Below are 22,616 nucleotides of genomic sequence, written 5' to 3'. Positions count from 1 at the left end.
AGACCACAAAGCTCTCCTAGCCAAAAAACCATCCCAGGAGATCTCTCCGACCTCATAAATAGATGAACCTTTAGGAAACCATCAAAATTAGTGCCTATGCCTAAGGGAAAGGGTTCTGGATATGACCTGGGCCATAGACCATCCAACCCTAGGTCAGGCAACCAATATACACTCCCACTAAAGTGCAAAATTCATTATATTTATTATATTTGCAAGCTCTCACGAGCTTTAACAGCTACAAACCCCAACAGAGAAATCCCCAATATTCCATTATCACAACTTCCATGTTCGTCTTATCTAATGGATCTGAGTGGCTCCCAAGGTTTCTCATATTGCACATATGCCTTTAAGCACTAGTAAAACCGCATGTGCAGATTAAAATTAAAGAACGATGAAAAAGAAGTCTCCCACTAGAAAGGATCGTATTTGAACTACAACCTTAATTGAAGATTGTCCTTCAACTAATACTAGAGTAGTTCAACCAATATTCAAGTAACTCGACAGTACAGAATCAACGACAGGGTTCCGTTAGACACAGAGAGAGAGAGAGAGAGAGAGACCTACCATAAATAAATCTGCTCCCACTCTGCAAAAATCTATGTTTTTCTCAATCACTAATTTTACCATATATATAAGGAAATTCAGGACAACTCCTCAGTCCTAGTAAAATTGTGATTCCAGAGACAATTCTGATAACCAGTTGAAAGATTATTTTCAACTTCACAACCATAAATAGAGAAACGAGCTGTATTTACATGATCATCGCTTATTGTTTGTTTAGCCAAATTGTGTACTAAGGAAAATTTTGAAGAGAAACTGGACTCCAAGCGCATAGACCTGAGATTACACACAATCAGTGGATAAATTCACTCAATATCATATCAAAATCAAGAGCTTTTTCATCAAAACATGGGTTCGAGAAAAGTTTCAAGCGTTCAGAAGGAACTTGTTTCATTCACGTTTCACTTTCATACAAAGGACGAAACTCCTTTAACCCACAAGTTACAAAGACATAAAAGAAATAAAGAAAGAAGAAAGAATCTAGATATAAACACTGGAGATATATGGGCCTTATGCCTTGCTTTAGAAGGGTGTAGGGTGCTACTCTCTCTCTCTCTCTCTAGAAATATCATTCCTTTGTCCTTCAATTTCTGGGTTTTGCTCTACCTCGAATTTCTCTCGTGTGCACAATATCGAATTTCACTCAAGTGTGCACAATCTCTAAATAGTGAAGCTTATTCTCCGTTTCCAATAAGACTTTCAGAGAGTGAGCTCTAAAATTCATACTGATATCTCCCTGAAAATTCAGCAAAAAGATCCTTTGCTCATTAAAGGGGCTCTCTTCTACAGTGCTTAAGCATGTTCTTTAATTTGGAAACATCCCAAAACTTACTCTCAATGATTTCCTTTCATCTACAATTGAAATCTCGTGATCTTGAGAAGGAAGATTCGATTTGGAGTTTGCCGCAGAGGCGGATTTTCCTGAAACCCCTTTCGGGAATTGACAAAAACAACAGTATTTTCATGATCGAATCATTTCAAAACATACCTTGCTCGATTACTTATCAAAATATCATTCTTCTATCGTTGATTTCACTACAAAAGATGCGAAAAACTTCAAGATGTGGAGAGATTTCAGTAGCTACCTAAAACCTTTCTTATTTCTGATAACATTCCAGTTTTCATTCAAATCCTTCATTTTAGTCACATCCTCTTCAAGGAAAATACTATCATATTCCTCATATCAACGCTTCCACAACTATTTCCATTAATAAGCTTCCCATTTCTTCCATAATCTTCACCTTCGGATAAAAGTAAGAAACCTTCCTATCTCAGCCACTCCTTCACATTCTTGCTCCCACCTCCCAATTTAACTTAATTTTAATCTTTTGAAACCTTCTGGAATCCTCTTAAGGGCTTCTGTAATGATCTAGAATTTCCTTAATTGCTTAACCATCATCCCCCTTACCTGCTGCAAAAGCGGGATAAGCCTTTCTATGTCTGCTGCAAAGACACACTTGAGCTCTGTGGCAGAACTACAAGACACCCCCATAAGCCTTTCAATTTGACCAACACCTTCATAAACCATAAAAGGCTTCTCTAAAAAAACCCGCCTTTGCAATTTTCCCTCTCATAGTGCATCTAAACCTTTTTTTTTTTTTAAACAAGTTTTGCCACAAAGGCAGACATTGAGCTTCATGGTTCTGCAACAGACTCAAAACCAATTTCATATGAATCAAAAAAGATAAAAACCCTTCTTGAAAGCACTTCCCTAACTCCCCACCAATATCCTGCCTCTTTAGGACCATCTAATTTAAATGTTAAGTTTGCCGCAGAAGGACCATTCACTCTGCGACAGACTCAATCAACTCCAAATGTAACATGTTTTGAGTGCAGAACCTCATCTTACATTATTTCCAGGCCCCTGCCATAGCCCCAGACCATTTAACATTATTTTCATTAACTTTTAAAATTAAGGATCATATGGTCTTTTCCAATTTGTTTAGGTATGTTATAAACACCTCCAAACATTGTTAAAGACATTTCAATGAGTATTCAAGCATAAATTGCCCACATGTCATATATTAATAAAGAAGAGAGGGCAAATGTGAATTTAATTGCAGAAATTAAGAATTTCTAACAATAAAAGCAAGAAGCATTCGGTACTATGGAAAATAGAAGTTTTATTCAAAGCAAAAAGCATGATGGGCAAAAGGCCAATGATTCCAACAAGAACATAATAGAGTGCAGCAAATACCAGGTGACATTCAAGTTCAATAATTCAAGGCATCACCTCAATTTCCCAGTTACACCAATGAACGCATCTGGAAGGATCACCCAAGCATCCTCCATGGTGGTTCTGGAACCTTTATCCTCAGCCGCATCTGCTTCAATAAAAGATAACTGCCCCCTAGAACTGGCGGAATCACAAACAGCTTTATCCTCAATTGTAGTACCACTCTCAGATGTATGGATCGTATCACAAGAGACATCCAGTTTTCTGTCACTGGGATTTTGACTACAGGTCCCTGTCGAAATTGAAGGCCAGATTGCTGCATCATTATCCAGGATCACATTTGATGCGTTGCGTCGAATACCATCACTTGGAATGCTTTGAAGAAACTCCACAGGTGTTTCTGTATTTTCTGTTTCTAAGTCCCCAGAATGTTTTGATTTCTTCGCACTAAGGTTCGCATCATTAAAATCACCTTCTCGTTTACAATGAAAGTCATTTTCACCTTCATTTTTGGCCATTAGAAAATGCCTTTAGTCATAACATAGAAAAATGGAACCTTCACTAGTTACACCAAATCAGAGGTAGCAGCAATTCAACCCCCAATGTATAAAGAGTAGTCAATACCTGCACATATGGAATCAGAGTCGTATTAAAACTCATGGACCGATTTGGTAAGCATCCAAAATGAAAATCATGCTAACTGATCAGCATCAAAAAATGACGACAATGCACATGCTGATTGCATGTCTGAAAATGGGATTAATTATTCACAGAACAATAAAGATCATGAGGTATGAGAATGACACTTGGTATAATAGACGATACTGGTTGGAAGAATGTCAAATTAATTTTCCAAAATCGAAAAGCATCGCAGATTACCATGGTGCTCATGCTGTTGCATAACCTCCAGATGGTGCATGTTTGGATAGCCCCTTTCCAAAGTTGGATAATTCAAATTTCAAAGCATCCACGTTAGCGTAAATTAGTTATAAGCAATCTAACAACTGAACTATTTGAATATGTTTCAAAATTGAAATGCTGAGAAACATATATACACAGTTTTCTGAGAAGTCATCAAAGAAGTTCTGAAGGGCACCCATGCACCTCAACTCAACTCAACTGCATCAGACTTAAAAACATGAAGGTGCTATGGGAGTAAACAAGAATGTAAAAGAATGGGAGTAAACAAGAATGTAAAAGACAGTCACACGTGACATGCACGATGCATACAAACCTCACATCTTGCACTGAACGGCTTAGCCAAGTAAAAAATGAAACTTGTCATTTTAGTCTGCATAATTGTTCTATGTAAACGCATTACTCTAGTGTTAAAAATGTAACCACAGACCCATAGCCCAAACAGAGAAAGCGAAATCACCATTTACCAATTAGCTTCACCAAAGAATTTAGGTTCCAAAACAGATAGATCTCTCCACTACATTATCACAGTTTCAAGCAACAATTACGTACAATACAATTACCATGAGGCATTCATAGTGATCGAGCTTCCCGGCCTTTATAGGAGAGGTCACGAGTTCAAACTCAATGGAATGTTTTTTTCTACTTTCTAATTTTTGGAGGACTATAATCTACAAATAGTATCTAGTCCATAGACTATAATCCTATACATGGCCTATGAATTAGAGGTTTGTAATATCATTATACAAAAATTATATTATATTATATGCACTAATAATCGTTAAAGTCCATAGACTATATACTATTGAAATTATGTCCTTTCAAGGCTTTAAAATTCCTACATTGAATGGCTCATAACTTCAGAGAGAGTAAAAGAGCAAAATGATTTTAGGATCCTGGAGTGCTCGGACCAAGATTCATGGAAACCCAAGAGTCATGAGGAGGATTTGTATGCATGGAAGGTATCGAGAGGGTTGAGGGTTACCTCTATGTTAGGGTCGGTTATTGTTTTTGAGCCTCATAACTGAGAGATGTGCCAAGGCGATGTGTTTTATTTGATTTATGTGATTGATCATATGAGCTCAATGACCAAATTAGCCATGTATGAGAAGGTTAAGGTTAGGGCCAATATAGGGCATTGCCCTAAATCCCTAACTCATATAACCTTCTCATAAAATGTGTATAGTCACGTGCAATGCATGGGAAGCCACTCTTCCAGGGACGCTGGTAAGCAGCATGCACATTTGCCAAGAGAGGAACCCTCGCACCACCTCTAAGGGGTGCACCTGAAATCCTCTAGTACTTGGAGATTCAGAGTTATTTATTGGTTTGACTTTGATAAGCTATATCATGAGCATCTGATTGTACATTGTGGGTCATATCGAGAATGCAGCTTTGGATTTTGAGTTTAGCCGACTGGAGCTGATTCCTAATTAAATTCCATAGGATCCTAATTCCCCTTAGAAATATTTTTAAAAATAATTTATTTTAATAAAAAATAATTAAAAGGATTTTTGTGATTGTTTGAAATTTTATCGGATTTTTCTAAGTAAGAAAATTAGTTTTCCATAATTGTTTTCGCAAAATAACGATCAAGGATATACTGCCCCAAAACCGCACGGGACGCCTAAATGGCCAATGGATGTCTATGTGGGCATGGGGGGGTCCCATGTCAGGCCCACGTAGCCCCACGTGTGGGTGACTTCAGTCCCCATGAAGGACGCCCTTGTCCTTTGTTATATTGTTATTTTAAGTGGAGGGCATTTAAATGTATTATTTTGTGTTATTTGGAAAATTGGAAATTAATTTAAGCACATGTTAAATGTGAAAAGCAAGTGGTTTGTGTACATGTGTGACGCCTTCTAGAAGGGGCATAGGGTTTAATACATAGTTACCGGGAAAGAGAGTGACAACAGCTCGGGGATCGAGAGCGGGAGCGCAGAGCAAGGTAGGCTCGAAGATCCGTTGTTTTGGGAACGAGGTCCATACATGGTCAAGTTAAGGGATTGAGATCCCTGACTTTTAGGGAGCGTGTTTCATATCTTCACAGGAACGAATTCTTTACTAAATGGATCGCTTTCCCCCATGATAAGGATTGAGGTTCCCGAAGTTCACTTATCAATTGTATTGTAACTTGAGAGCGAATACCATTGAACAATATGGTGATGTAATACTTAAGCCCTCAACCCCATGTTAACAATGGGAATGGAGAGTGATAAAAACAGCACACCTACCTACATTGGTCTGCCCACAATGCACACGTCCTCATTTTTGGCACCAACAGTTGGCTTGGGCAACTCCCACTCAAATATCAAATGATGATTAAAATAAGAATGTTGTAATAGATTGTTTCCAAAAACAATGCCGCAATAGTTAAGTTCACCTTTGCAAAGTAAGAAAAACGAAAGACACTGCCATATATAATTCCCAATAGCACTCCTCTATCAAAGATTGCTAGGGATTCAAAAACAAATACATGAGAGAAACCTCATATTTCCATGCATACATGTTATTCCATCACCTGTAAGGCAATCTCATGAGTGGCTCGATTTGATTGACAAACACTCAAGCGATAGAAGTCCTTCAAGAGGTAGACAAGACCTAGTGAACTAGCTCCAAGGAAGTTGACCATATTGACATTCTTCAATTGAACCATAACGCAACTAACTTTTGTATCTCCTTCCATCTTCTTGCTTCTCTCCTTGTCTTCATAAAAAATGTAGGAAATCATGGAATTCAAAAAGATTGTAGGTCATAAAAATTTGGAGGTCAACACTCAATTGTATATGAACCAAAAAAATGTATCGGTGAAACTCACTCCCAAATTAGAGGATACTTGATCCCAAGTTAGTGGAATCATGGTTCCGCCTACTCATGGAACCATGATCTTTGGCATAGGGATCTAGATCCCATTAGATAGAATCGTGTTCCTCGATTTCCCGAATCAATATCCCAAATATCAAGGAACCGCCCAAAATTGAGATCCCATATCTCGGAGCTCGAGATCGAGCTTTCGGAGCAGAAGTGACTCCCTCCTTAGAAGATCCCAGTAACTATGGTTTAATATTTCAATTTAAATCCTAAGGGTATGTAGTAATTGTGCACTTAACCAACTAGTTTATATGGCATCCTATTGTTAGCCACACATGCTCTTTCAAATAGAGGGAAAAGTTTCAAATTTGAGTTTTGCTAAAATTTCGCTTAATTTCCTCAAGGGTATGCCTTCCAACTTGGTTTTAAGTGTATTTATTTGGAATGAGCAAAGGTATTCTCCAACTAGGGTAATTTGGAGTGAATTATGGTTTTTAAAGTGGATAAAGGTGTTTAAATCCATGCCACACATCAAAATGGCATGATGAAAGATGGTGGGCTAGGATCAAGCTCTCTTTGCAGCCATAGGATGATGACATAAAGGGCCTAGATTCATCTATCTAGAAGCATCTATACACTTGGTGGCTAGAAGCCTATAAATACCTCCCAATCATTCATTCCTACACACACTTGCGTTGATTGTTTCTCTCTCCAAGTGGCACACCCCTTTCTGTCTCTTTAGATCTCCTAGTGTGGCACGCCCAAGCCAATTTTTTCTCTTCCTCCATGAGATCAGAGTTGAGTGAAGTGAGTGATCAATTCTAGTGAGAAAATGGCACCATTTATGATCAATTCAAGATCAATTAAAGCCACGGATGATCTAACAACCAAGAGGTCCGTCAATTGAGTAAGATCTACTCCTTCTTCCATTGTTTTTAGAATTTCTTCTTGCTGTAAAATCAAATTACAGCAAGGTTTCATCATCTCTTAGATTCTTGATTCTTCCAATAGTTGTATACTATGATGCCCAGAAACATTAAATTGGGTGTTGTATTCATGTAGAATGCCTTAAAAACATATATATCATCATTAAAAAAGGATGTTGTAGCCCTATCCTGAATTGCATAGATGTTGGTAGAGGGATCGGGAGGCTGGGATTGAACCATAAAAGCTCCCTACGTTGGGAATGCCTGGGAGTTTTCTTTATGAAGCGGGAAGGGAAGCGGCTTGATATATGAATTATATGTATATGAGATTGCTTTGGGAACACCGCATATATTTAATTGTTTTTTAAGTATCTAAGAAATTGACAAATGTATAATCTATTTTTTAGAGTTATCTATACATGCATAATGAAAACTCTATAGCACGATAGGCCACGCACCATTAAGGGAATGCTACCCTTCTCTTTACTCAATAGCAGTGAATAGAGACACTACAATAGAGGAGGAGTTGATACCAGACGGAGGTAGAAGAAGGTGGCAATCCTCGTTTAGAAGAAACCTCTCAAAGGAGGAAACAGACCAATTTCTCTCACTTTCAGCACTTTTACACCGTACTTTTATCCCTATCCAAAGAAGGGATAAGTTGGTATGGTCCCTCGTCCCTTCAGGGGTGTCTACTATAGCCTCCTTTTACAATATACTCACCCAACCTCCTACTTTCCCTCTCAATCCCACATCGGTGCTCTCTCAAGTAAGGCAAACTATAGCACCTCCCAAGGTGCAAACATTCAACTGGATTGCTGGCTCCCACAAGGCACTAACTATCGATCACCTACAAAAGAAAGGGATTTCTATTCCCAATAGGTGCAGCATGTGTTTGTGCGAGGAGAAATCCAACAACCACCTCTTCCTCCACTGTAATTTTGCACACGACCTTTGGAGTCTCCTGCTGCAACTCTTTGCTGTCCACTGGGTAACACCACCAACGGTCAAAGATCTACTGGCGCCGAATTACGCCTCACATTGATCGAAAGCTGGAAGATTTCTATGGAAGGCAACGGTGGCAGCAACCATTTGGATGCTTTGGAAAGAAAGAAACGCCATAATATTTCAAGGAAAGGTCAGCCTGGCCCCAACTCTCTTTCAAAAGGTTACATCCTTAGCAACCTTTTGGGCGTCAAACCACCCCCTCTTCAAGGGTATCCCAACAAATTCCTTCCTAATTCAATGAGAGAATATTCTTTTACACAGATCAAAGAAAAAGGAAATATCAAGCGTCTGGGAACCTACCCCTCAAGGAGCAATCAAACTTAACTTTGATGGGTGCTCCTTGGGAAACCTTGGCCATGCAGGTGCGGGTGGTGTCTTTAGAGACCACCAACATAACATCCTTTTCACCCTCCTTAAAGGCCTACAAAGCTTCGATCAATCTTAGGGATAGAACCTAATAGTGGAGGGTGATGCCCGAAATATCATTACTTGGGCCTCCAAGAATGCTACTCTTCCATGATATCTTGCACCTCTTTATGACGAGATTGTACAGCTTTGCAAGGATATGCCCGTCTCATGGATGCATACATCGAGGACATCAAACGAGCTCGCGGATCTGCTGGTGAAGGACGGAGCCAAGGCCCATGAAGAAGACTAGGCCCTTAACTTTTTTGCATTGGGCCGGTCACAAAGAACCCTGCTAGGAGAACGTTTGTCTTCGAACGGGCAATTTATTTTTGTGCTTCTTTGTCAACTAACTATATACTCTGTAAGGGGACTTACTTATAACCCCATTTTGTACAGGGTCTGTTGACCTATTCTTTTTTTTCGAGAGTCCCAGCTAGTCGGGCACTCTCGGACTAACCTAAACTTGTACCTTCTTTTCTACAGTAATACAAAAGCTAACATTTCAAAAAAAAAAAAAAAACTCTATAACAAGAAAGTCGCATAAAAAACTGAGGAAAAATGAGATTGAGAGCCATGATAAGAACTGAACTTAGGAGTTGTCTGAGTCGCTAATCAAAGAAGACAAGGAAATTCAAATCCTGGTAATTCTTGAATCCAAGAGTGAGGATTTCCCCCAGGTCTGGACCGACTCGGGGGATTCCAAGTCCATTTGCCAATTTTCAATCATTTATGCAAACTACGACCATGAAAACAAAAAACAATCATCGACTACAAGTGGTTTTTAGCTAGAAAAATGTCGTCATCATTATCATCATCAAAGCTCTATCCCAACTATTTAGGATCGGCTACACGAATCATGTTTTACTATTCTACTCTATTAAGGGCCATAGACTCAATAATGTTGGGTATATGGCCTGTCAAGGCCAAAATACCAATAATCTCTCATTCAGTAGGAGTGATTGAGAGATAGAATCGGGCTGCTTTGCGAAACGGGGCCCAGATTCTTATACCCTGAGTTCTTGAGGTTATGAGAGTTTTACATTCGAGAAAGCAATTTCTCAAGGAGGTGTGAGGGCCACCTCCTAATCAAGATCTTGTTTATATTAGCCTCATGATTATTGTGATTAGCCAGGGCTTGGAGTATTTAATCGAGTACAATAGAACCCAAGTATTTTTTTTTTTAGTAGCGGCCCTATATGGGATGGTCATGACTTATGGGATATAAATTTGTATCCTTATACGAGACCATTCCATGGCATGTGCACTAACATTCACATGGGAAGCCACTTTTCCAAATCCATTATCCGAGTTTGGAGGAGCCAATGCGCATAACCTTTGAGAGGACCCTTGTACTTGTATTGAAATATGTCCCACAGGGGTGGCACCTGTAATCCATTGAGAGCCGGATGATGGGAAGCTCTGGCTCAGTGACTTTGATGTGACCAATTATGTATCCCTACTATAGGCTATGGAGCATAGGTCCATTGGGTAACCTTGACATACCAGCGGAACATCATTCGGGAATTACCCAATAGAGTACTCTGATACTTAGAGTCGAGGCCAAGAGATTTTACTTACCCTTTGTGCAATTTAATTATGATGAGAAATGATAAATAAACATTTATAAATACTTTGCATAATAAATAATTATTTTTGGAGAATTTTTTGAAACTTTTTAATCGCGAAAAATTGGTTTTCAAAATTTGTTCTGCCAAAATGCCATATGAGGACATCCCTGTGATGCCACGTGGCACCCGAGTAGCCATAGGGTGGCCACGTGGCACCCCAAGGGGCCCCACGTAGATCACCGCCCACTTGGGCACTGATCACTATGCACAATGACCTTGTTGGGATTTGGGTCTTTGTTTTACTTAACACCTTATGTTATTTATTGTTATTTAAAGTGTTATATTATGTTATGACTTAAATGTTATTTTGTCACATGTTTATTTGATTTACACAACTGGCTTTGTTAGCATGTGTGAGGTCCATTTTAATTTAATTTAATTATTGAATCCATGAAAATTCGATTTTTTTGAATTTGAATTTCAAAAATATCTTCACATATGTGTGAAGGGACATTAAGCTCATTGTGGTTGGTTTGAAATATTAGATCTTTAAGTCCCAAAACCTACCCACTTGGAAAAATCGATCTTGCTTGAATTGAATAGAGAGAGCAAACCTTAAGACCTCTACGTACCCACCCATTTCCCTTTAAGAGTTCCCATCCTCCATTGACGATCTTTGAAGCTTGGTGGAGGTCCATCACTTCATAAGATCAAGCTTATCTCATACCATGATCAAGGTATTATCTCTAAGTTATTTTATATCAAAGATCATTTTATCCTTGATAAAAGGTTCCTGGAAATTTCATTTAGAATCATGTTTTGGATTCCTTAGACCTCCATTTTGTTATTATCTTCATGTCATTCTTACATAGTGTGATCCCTCACTTGCTTATGTGTTTTATGCATTGATAAACCCTTGATCATATGCATAGTTTCCTTTGATCTACCCTGAACGAATTCTCTTGAGCATTTCTAAGCCTTGTTATTTAAATTCCAGAGATATTTAGATCCTCTTAGAAGTGTATTTGCTCATTTAAAGTTGGAACTTTTGCATGATGTGGTGGACCGGTGGACCACCACAAGTAGTTTTGCTCTATCTTGCTCCATATTGATCCAATTTGCTCCATTATTCTTGCAAACCGTTTTTAAATCGATTTTGTGGACTCTAAGAAGTGGTTTTAAAAGTGTAAGAGCTCCCTAATTGGATTAGAAACTCTTGAGATTATAAACCACTCTTGCAATATTCATTGGGACAAAATTATGTCCGTAAAATGCTTGTATTTGTGGCCCGGGCACAAGGGGTTTGAACCGTTGGCTTCCCCACTTAGTTCGGCACTTTAATATCTCTGTTTAGTGGTTTTATTTACTGTTATCTCAGTTGTTACAATTGTTATATAATTTGATAGTGTGAAAGTGTTTGAGCAATGTATGTAATTCAATGGTGCAATTTTTGGGCTTGTTCAAGTGACATGTAATTGCCCCATAAGGGGACTGTGTAGAGTTTTTATTTCAGTGGTTTTTAAGTCCTCAAGTGCTTGTAAGGTCGATTCATGGTGACGTTATTGTATGCTTGCATTGTTTAAGCAAGTGCCTTCTCTTGAGTTGTAATGAAATTGTTTTTTTTGGCTTTATTAATAGCACCTAGACTTTATACCACAACAAGACCATAAATCCCCATATGTTTTCTCACTAGTTCCATCCATGTCCTTTTGAGCCTTCCCCATACCCTTGTGGAGCCTAAACCAAATCGCACTTCCTAACCGGTGATGTATTGAGTCTACGCTGCACATGGCCCACCACGTAAGTCTACTTTTCCTAATCTTATCACCTATTGAAGCCACACCTAAGTTCCCTCGATTGTATTCATTTCAAATTCTATTTTTTCTTATCTTACGAGTCATCCATTTCAACATCCTCACCTCAGCTACACGCATCCTATAGGTATGTTGTTTCTTGACCGCCCAACATTCAATCTCATAAAACGAAGTTAGTCTCATAGTTATCTTATAGAACTTCTCCTTCAGCTTCATTGGCATGCGGCGATCACATAAAACTCTGGACACAATCTCCACTTCGTTTACCCACCTCTAATTCCATGTACAATATCTTCCTCAATCTCTCCATTTACCTGAATTATCGAATTAAGGTATCGAAAATACTCTCTTTTAGGTAATTTTTGGTCATCAATTATAACTACTTCCTCATTTCAACTCCTGTTAATACTAAACTTGAATTCCATATATTTTGTCTTAATACGATCGATTTTAAAATCTTTAAATTCTAGAGCATCTCTCCAAAATTCTAACTTTGCATTGACATCGCTTTTAGTCTCATCGATCAAAACTACGCCATCCGCAAACAACACACACAATAGTACCTCATGTTGTTGATGCCTAGTTAACTACTTCATAACTAAAACAACGGGATATGGACCCAACACTAACCCCTTATATAGGCCTATTGTCACTAAAAAAACTTGTCTCTCCACTAGTTGTTGGCACACTAATTAGTGCTCCATCGTGATATCTCTCACCATGTCAATATAGCATCTGTAGACTCCTTTTTTTCCAACACCTACCAAATTACATCTCTCAATACGACGATACCCTATCGCAAGCTTCCTCTAAATCAATAAAGACCATGTGGAGGTCATTTCCCTTCTCCCTGAACTTCTCAATCAGTTGTCTAAGTAGGAATATGGCCTATATTGTTAACCTCCTTAGCATAAACCCTAATTGATTTTCTAATACACTCATTTTACGCCTTAGTTGTTGCTCAATCACTCTCTCCCACCGCTTCATAGTGTGGCTCATAAGTTTGATCTCTTGACAATTCTCACGATTATGTGTCTTCTTTGTTCTTGTAAGTAAGGAGTACAACACCTTTCCTCTATTCATCTATTGTCTCCTTTGTTCTTGTAAATAAGTACCACAATAACTTTCCTCCATTCGTCTGGCATTTTCTTTGTTCTCAATACCATGTTGAATAGCTTGGTCGGCCAGTATATAATCTCCCCCATGCACTTCCAAACCTCTATCGGGATACCGTCAGTTCCTAAAGTCTTCCTACCTTCATCCTCCTTAAAACTTCTTTCACCTCAGATATCCTAATCCTAAATATGTATCTATGACCCCCACCCTCATTTATGCTAAAAGATCCTCCTAGAACTGTGTTCCCATTACATTTGTTATTTAACAATTTTTTAAAATAAACTCTTCACATTTCATTGACCTCATCATCCTCCACCAAGACCCTCTGATCCTCACTCTTAATGCATTTAATATGGTCTAGATCTCATTTCCTCTCTCATTTTTGCTAGTTTAAAGACGTAATGTTCACCTTCTTTTATTCTTAGTTTATTGTATAGATTATCATATCCCTCTAGTTTCTCTTAAAACTTCTTTTGCCGCTTTCTTAATATAGTCAGCCATCTCATTCCACATAACATTGACTTCGTGTTCAAAGTTCCATTTTTCTCCTTTTACCAATTTATCCTAAATAAATCTATTTTCTCATTTTAAAATTCCACCACCCAATTCATGGACAAATATTAATACCGCTCATTCTCTTTCATTTCTTTATGCCAACATTTATAACAATGAGTCTATGTTTGTGTGGTCAAACTCTCACCTGGGATAATCTTCAAGTCTTTACATGATGGTTGATCGATCTTCTTAAATATAGTCAGCCATTTCATACCAAATAACATTAACTTCGTGTTCAGAGTTTCATTTTCCTTCTTTTACTAATTTATCCTAAATAAGTCTATTTTCTCATTTTTTAAATTCCACCAACTAGTTCTCGGACAACTAGTCATTCTCTTCCATCTCTTTATGCAGACATCTAGAACAATGAGCCTATGTTGTGTGGTCAAACTCTCACCTGGGATAATTTTCAAGTCCTTACATAATGGTTGATCCATCTTCTTAACTAGGAAGAAGTCTATCTAACTTTTATATGATCCACTTTTATAAGTTACTAAACGTTCATCTTGTTTTTAAAAGTAGGTGTTTGCTATTGCTAGGTTGCAAGTAATAGCAAAATCTAGAATAGCCTCACCTATCTCATTTTTTCCACAAAACTATATTCCCCATGTACCCATTCATATCCTCTACTATCCTTACCCACATGACCATTTAAGCTCCCTCTTAAAGAATTCCTCTCTCCATTTGGTATGTATTGAACTAGTCCATCCATGTCCTCCCAGAATTATCTCTTAATTTTGTCCTCTTGTCCTACCTATGGTGCATAAGCACTATTACATTAATTATCCCTTCCCCTAACACAAGTTTAATTAATAGAAGCATGTCATCTACTATCTTGACATTAACTAGTTTATCCTTTAAATCTTGGTCTATTATTATGCCTACACCATATCTATTATTATCTTTTTATGTATACCAAAGTTTATACACATCAATCTCTTTAGCTTTTTCCCCTTTCCAGTTAATTTCTTGTTGGCAAGCTATGTTTACTCTCTTTTATTTCATTGTATCCAATATCCACTAATTTATACTCTTACCTGTTAGCGTTCCTATATTCCATGTGGCTAGAAGAACCTATTATCTCTTCCCGCATAAAACCCCATGTGTATCCATGCATGATAGCTTATCTATGATACCACTCCAAAAAGTAAGCCAATGGTTCTAAGCTACATTGCAAAGACACATGTATGTATCCGCGTCTAACATGGACACCCAAGTGAGAAACGCCAACCCTAACATTGGCTCTTTAGATGTAACATGTCAATAAGTTTACTTTAAGCTACTTCAAGCAGATTATAGTGACTCCAAAAAAAGGCCAGCACACATTTATGCATTTCAAATGTCAAACATGCATGTCATGTCCATGGTATCGTGACACATGCTAATAACCATGGACACACTTGACCAAGTTCCATATATTTTGAGAATTAGTCATTATAAAACCATTCAAAAACACAAACCCTAACATTTTCCTTTCACATATGACATGTAGATACGTCATTCATACCTATTTCTGCATCATGAACCAAGCTAAACCCAAATTGAATATTTTGTTGGCCTCAGATTTCCACTCAAGCAAAGCAGCCAAAGAGGTTTAATGACAACAAAATCTTTGGCACATGTCAGTTATGAACAAATTCCTCAAAGAAAGGACAAGGGATTCCTCAACTTCCCTATGCCAAATAGTACACCTTGTTCACCATAAAGTTTGTGATCAACTTCCTCAGCAATCTAGTAACATGTTCTTGTCATTGTTAACCCTCATTCTGATTCTCTTGAGGGTATTGCTTCCTATGCTCCACCTCCTAAATAATGGCTCATGAAATGTCATGATTTAAGGACTCCGTTCAGCAATTTCCTTCCACAACATTGGGCCCCTCTTCTCTAATCCTGCTTAATATCTTTCCTCTATCGAATAAGTACTTTGGTTTTCTTTCCCAACAATGTTGGATTTCGACAGCCCCATGCTGCTATTTAAAGGTAATTTGATGTAGGGATGAGAGGATAAAAAATAAATAAATCAGAAAAATACAAATAAAAACAAAGGGTAAGAGATTATACCACTCTCTGGGTCTATAGGGGTGTCCACCCCAAAAACGATCCTTTCACAAAACCTAAAATCAATTCTGCTTCTCTAGTCACTATAAATAAACAAAACATAAATACCCAAAAATAAATAAAAGATCATGTAATCTAAATCAAGTAAAATGAAAATTAAAACCGAGTGCATTATTCTTCCAAGGTTCGAAGATGCTCAACCTCGAGTATGTTGTGTTCACAAGATACTTGGTAGTTGTTACTTTGTCTTCTTCAGTGAACTGATCATTTAAACACTTGATACGCAACTTGTAGCGGAACTCTAAGATATTGAGCATAATTATGATATCTCTTTTAAGCTCAAAAGGTCGTATTCTACATTCTACAACTAGTGTATCTTCTTCTTTATAATAGAATATTGAATGTGTTTTTTTTAGCAAGTATAATTGATTATTGAATGTTGTAGCGTTTTTAGGTTGTTTTAGCATCTTTCTCATTGAGATCGACCTTTTTATGGTGTTCAATATATTCAAGTTTCTTCATCATCTGATCTCGAATCTGGAGATTTGGTGGCAGATCTACTAGATTACGAGAACCCTCATATTGCCAGCCGACATATTCTAATCATCGCAATTATTGATTTATTTCACCAATCTCCTCAAATTTCTGCATCTCTCTCCTCAAATTTCCTCAACAATTCTTGTATAACTTCCACGGCTTGATCTATGCCCTCTTTAATTTGTCGACCCATCACCTCTATGATGGCAACATATCCAATTCATGTAGAGACAAGTGGAAATAAAGTTAACAAACCAGAAAATAAAAAATAAAAAAAAACAGTTTATACCTTCTGTGGGTCTGTAGTAGGGTCCTCCCTACCAGATCTTTTCACAAGACTCAAAATTGATTCTTTAATTGTTCTTCTCTATTCTCAACAGCTAAAAAGACATAAATAGCCAAATTTAAATAAATAAAATAGCATATCACATAAACCTGCTTTTGAATATTCTAAAGAATTCCAATAAATCAAAAATCAAAACCCCGATACCTCGTAATCTCCCCAATAAATAATAACAGCTCATCCTCAACACTGAAAGATGACCCCCAAACTTGGATTGAATACCAAGTGAGAGGCACCTGTGCATCACAACTTAAAGTCTGAATATCTACGTCCCCATTTATCTCAACTGCCTACTAATTATTAAAATAAGGGACATATCTGTATGCGTTAGGACATGGTTGTCTTGGTAACAAGAACAGGTGAAACAAGCACCACGCATTCAATTCCAGGCCATTAGAACTAAAATCAGAGGCCTCACCATGCCCAGCTCTTTTCTCTTGAAAAGATCACTAACCAAAATGCCCCCAAAAATCCACTTTCTTTCCCTATATCATACACATCGGTCCCAAGCTTCCAAATACTCACAGAGCCACAAACATTGGTCACTGTAACCATGACTAACTTTATCCCTCTGAAACCTAATAAATAAATTTCAAAAATCCACCAAAACTAGCATCGCATTCAAAATGCACGGTGGCTCCTGCCAAGGACTTATGCTCAACCTATGTAACAATTTGTTTTATCCATGGGTGACAATGCTCTACAGGTTTGTCAACCCATATTTTCAGGGTTAGAAGGTTGCCAAAAAAATTATACGAAGACTTTAAGATTTTCTACACATGCCTTGAGAACTCTTCAATGTTCACGAAGGTTTTAAACATCTAGTCAGGAAAAATTACAGAATCTTAACATTATGTTATTAAATCAGGGTTAAACATCTGTTAGGATGATATTAGTCTTAGATTCTCTTGAACAACTAAAAGGATGAAGAAAATATACGAGAACACCGCACACCAAAAGAAATTATGATGAAAAAAAATGAGAAAGAGAAGAAAACAAGAAACGATAGAGCAGCTTTCAATTGTAGCCCACATGTAACAGATCTTAAACGATGAGAAGAGGAGTGAAGAGGTGAGAGAAACCTGACATCGAGCTGAAGACCATTGGATCCTTGATTGAGAAGAGAGTGCAAGTGGCTGGCGTCAGAGGAAACCGCGAGTGGAAACAATGGCGGGCCAAAGTCTTGTTCGATCGAAATTTCACGCGAGTATTGTGGCACGTAGGAAGGTAATGAAGGAAATTGAGACACCGTGGAGCGCACGAAATTCTTACGGGGACATAAAACTCGGTTGCCTGGGAATTGTCTGGCGCCCCGGCCTGTCCCTTACCGGCCTAAACAAAAATATTGTAGACCGGGATCTCGCTCTTTAGCCGTAGTTTTCTTTAGGGGTATTTGTGGATTTTTTCAATCGCAGAGAATTTCGGGGTTAAATTGACAACTTTATTCTTTTTAAGATGAAGGTTGGCGTTTAATTAGGGTTTTTAGATAACGAATTAGATTTTAGGATTGTTTTTTCTATAAATATGTAACTATTAAATTAAAAAAAATAGAAAATTACAAAAACATCTCAAAGTCATACTTTCCCACAAATTCAAATCACTTGAAATTTTACGTGTGCGTTCTTTTCATCAATGAGAACTTAATAAAAATATACGCGAAAAGCAAAATAACCAAAATACCTTTCAAAACTTTTTGGGGGTATTTTGATCAATTTATTTCATGTAAAATATTTTTTTGATATTTTTAGAAGATTCACCTATTTTTTATGAACCAACGTTTAAAATTTCAAGTAATTTGGATTTGTAGAAAAAAAAAATTCAAACGCTACCGAACATCCGTGATCGTCAGATCGGCCCATATTCAATATGGGCCGTAGAGCTCATATGTTCATATGAGCAAATGGGCTAACCCCAGCTTTTCCTATATATATATATATATATATATATATATATATATATATATATATATATATATATATATATATATATATATATATATATATATATATATATATATATATATATATATATATATATATATATATATATATATATATATATATATATATAAGTTTATATAGAGCCGAGGCTCTAAACAGTCAAATTTGAGCCTACCTCAAAAATTGCACTAAAAGAGGTTGTTTGGATGCCGAAATATTTTCAAATTGATCATCTCGACATCAAGATTCATGGTCATGAGAAAAAAATGGATATCAAGTTTTGGAAATAGTGTATTTTGTGATGCCTTTTTTTACCATCAATTTTCAAAATTTTCAAGTTTTTATATATATGTCGATCTACACTATTTTTAAATCTTTCAACTTTATAAATAAATATGAAAATGTATTTTAAGGCTATCACAAAAATTTCCAATATTGAAACCACATTTATCAACACTATTTGAAGGTAGGCTCTAATTCGATTGTTTAGAACCTAGGCTCTATACAAACCACACCATATATATATGGGTTTGTCTCGAGTTAACAACTCCTCAAAATACAAAGGTTCAAGTTAGAAAGAGTTGTGATAGGTGTATTTATCAAAACAATCATTACTTTTTTTATTAAAAAATTATTTAAATAGGTAATTTTACCATTAAGCAATGACAAATTTGAAATTTTCATAAAAATACAGTGGCATTTTGGAAGTTAGTGTTCTGAAACTTTATTTGTAAAGTGCCTTTGTTTTTTAGTTAAAATTTCAACTTTACCTATTATGGAGATGACAAAAGTACCTTTTGTCTTGTAGTAATATTTACAAAATTGCCCCACAAAAGTAACATTTTAAAAAAAATACTACAAAATTAATAAGTTCACCCTTCACAACTTGTTCTATCTTGAACCTTTGTAATTTGAAAGGTTGTGAAGTTAGATTATCCCTATATATAATTAAAATTTGAGTAATGATTTTAAGAGAACCTCCCACACCTATGTGTGTAGGACCATAAATGATCACCATTAAATTTGGCATAAATCTCTAAAAAAGTTATCACATGGGTGTGAGACTTGACTTTTTTAGAGATATGTGTCAAATTTAGTAGTGATCCTTAGGAGTCCTATCCACATAGATGTGGGAGGGTCTCACAAGATCATTACTCATAAAATTTAAGTTGGGAGTTCTTATGGGTTTCTAGTCTTTTTTAGGATTATTAGTGTATGTTTTAGTTGTAAAGATTTGAGCAGTAAAATTGGAACTTTATTTTTTAAAAGATGGTGGGTTGGGATTTGATTTGGACTTCTTAGGTATCGTTGAGTACCTGAAAATCTATTATGGGAAAATATATTAAATATGAGATTACCATCTTTGGGTACAATTCAAGAAAATAGAAATAAATTACATAAGATTTCCCCAACATAAGTGAAATTTATTATATTAAATATGAGATTACCATCTGTGGTACAATTCAAGAAAATAGAAATAAATTACACAAGATTTCCTCAAAATAAGTGAAAATTATTACATGGGCTTTGAAATCCATTACGGGCTTAACGAACAGGTAATCTAACTACACCTGTCTATTACCACATAAATCCTCTATCAACCTACACTCGTCTATTACCACATAAATCCTCCATGTCCCACCATTCTCTCTCCTGGGCCCATCCATCCTCCCACTATTGTCTCTCATGTTCCATCCATTCTCCTTCTCTGTTGTGCACATCCATTTCTACTTTCCCTCCTGGGTCCATCCATCCTCCCACTATTGTCTCTCATGGTCCATCCATTCTCCCTGGCTGTTGTGCACATCCATTTCTACTTTCCCTCTAAACTCCACTTATAAGTGTTTGCATGCACATCCATGTGTTTGCGCGCACATCCATTTCTATATCCCACACATCCATTTCTACGTCCCTCTATCCCCAATTTGGGTTGTAGCCATCTTCGTCAGCTTGTATGTAAAAACAAAAATAATAATTAGTAGAAATTACACAACACAAAAATTTCACACAATATAATCCTTATAAGAGATTAGTAAAAGTTCTAATTACCAAACCTTATAGTTTACCAATCAAACTAGTTCCCATTTTTTAACTTGTACCATAAATATTTTGAATTTGGTATCATAAATTTATTATTTATTTGAAATTATATAGAGAGACATTTGAAAGACTTTTACAAAAAATAAATAAAAATAAGGTTTATCACAATAAAATCATGTTATTCCAATCATATTTTTCCAATGACTTATCATGTTGAAACCAAAGTCTAATCATGTTAGAAGACATGTGATCTCATATAACTGCCAAAGGCATGCAAAATAAGTAGGAAATGATGTCATAATGACTTTAGAACCATACAAGTTGTTATTAGAAAATATTTTTAGAATGATGATAATGTTATTATTAGAAAATCGTTTTAGAATGGAGTGATGATGACTTTAATTCTGCATTTCAATGGAATTTTGTGACAAAAAAGAAAGAAATGATAATTTATAGGCAAGTGCCGGTAAAATGTTCCTAATGCATTCCCCATATTTCTTCATTGGAAAAAGTTTATATAAGGTTGCAATCTTATACTGTTGAAGTAGGTGCACCTCAAAAATTCTATGGTGGAGAGTGTTCAAGAATAGAAGAACCCCGAATTGATCATCTCAACCTTGTGATGAATGAACGAGAAGAAAAAAAAGAATTCCAAGTCTAAAAAATAATGCATCTTGTAACAAGTTATCTGGACCGTCTATTTTCAAAGTTTTTAAGTGTTTTTTTATCTGCTTGATTTGTACCATTTTTGGAATTTTAAATTTTATAACTAAAGATAAAAATGGATTTGGAAGCCATCATAAGGTTTTCGACACGAAAATAATATCTCTAAGTAAATTTTATAGGTGCTCCTTACTTCTGCCATATAAAGAGGTAACTTTATACAAACCTCACCCTTCTTCCAGACATAGCCAAACAGTAGCAATGTATTTCCCAGACAATATATTTCCAGGCATCGAATCATGGTTCATCGAAAGCCAAGAAAAAATATCCAAACCACCCTAGAAATATATTGTCTGTGAAATGTATTACTGGCGTAATACATTACTCCGTAAGACATTGTCACTGTTTGGGTAGTATTGAGATGCAACTTGGAAAATACATTATTACTGTTTGGCTATGTCCAGAAGAAATATAGGAAATACATTACCAACAATTTCTTCTTTTTTTTTGGCTTTATACCCGAAACATGGTTGAGCGTACAATCCCTAATAGTATGTAGCTTAAACTTTATAAATGTAGCTTAAACTTTATAATTGCATCAGGCATAAGAATTGGCCACACATTTTGTATGCCTTTGCATCTTGACTTGGAATCACATACTTTCAAGATGTTAACACTTTGGAATAACATATTTTTATTATGATAAGCCATCATATTTTTTATGTTTTCTTTTCTTGTGCTAAAGCCTTTCGATCATCTCTCTCCAGAAAACTTCCATAGGTAAATTCAAAAGAAAAAGAAAAAGTTTGGAGAAATTTGTCTTGTAACCTAGAAGGCTTTATGATTAAATGAGATGTATTAGAGGAGAAATTATGTTGGGGCATTGGAGGAGATTGAAGAGGTAAATTAATTTTTTTTTAAAAAAAAACAATTCAAGCACATTGATTTGACGATTCGGTGAGTAAAGTCAATTATTTTGAATTTATCAATAAACAATAGCAACAAAAAAACAAAAATAAAGCCAAAAGAATAAACAGATTGATATTAGCAGAGAACCCAAATCGATTTATTTTTTTTGGAACAATAGCTACAACTGTGGTTGCAGAACCAAAAAAATAAATCTTGGATAGCTGGAAATAAACGCTAGATACAATTGTGGTTGCGGAAGATGGGG

At 36.4% G+C, this 22,616-nt stretch overlaps 1 protein-coding gene across 1 annotated transcript in view; it reads right to left on the bottom strand.

Moving 5' to 3' along the window:
* Nucleotides 1-18,012, bottom strand: part of LOC18445613 (Protein phosphatase 2C family protein) — a 79,352-nt gene extending 61,340 nt beyond the window's left edge. The window contains exons 1-3 of the mRNA XM_006855749.4: nucleotides 17,882-18,012; nucleotides 3,617-3,669; nucleotides 2,795-3,239 (exon numbers count right to left, since the gene is read on the bottom strand). Of these exons, the coding sequence (XP_006855811.3) occupies nucleotides 2,795-3,239; nucleotides 3,617-3,656 (485 nt within the window). The 5' untranslated portion in view covers nucleotides 3,657-3,669; nucleotides 17,882-18,012. The remainder of the gene's footprint in view (nucleotides 1-2,794; nucleotides 3,240-3,616; nucleotides 3,670-17,881) is intronic.
* Nucleotides 18,013-22,616: the final 4,604 nt, after the last annotated feature.

The sequence above is a fragment of the Amborella trichopoda genome, chromosome 12 (assembly GCF_054954075.1).
Source record: "Amborella trichopoda isolate Santa Cruz 75 chromosome 12, AtrichopodaSantaCruz75HAP2 v2.0, whole genome shotgun sequence".
Taxonomy (NCBI): domain Eukaryota; kingdom Viridiplantae; phylum Streptophyta; class Magnoliopsida; order Amborellales; family Amborellaceae; genus Amborella; species Amborella trichopoda.
Note: the sequence above shows the minus strand (reverse complement) of the source record. Positions and strands in the feature narration are given on the sequence as shown.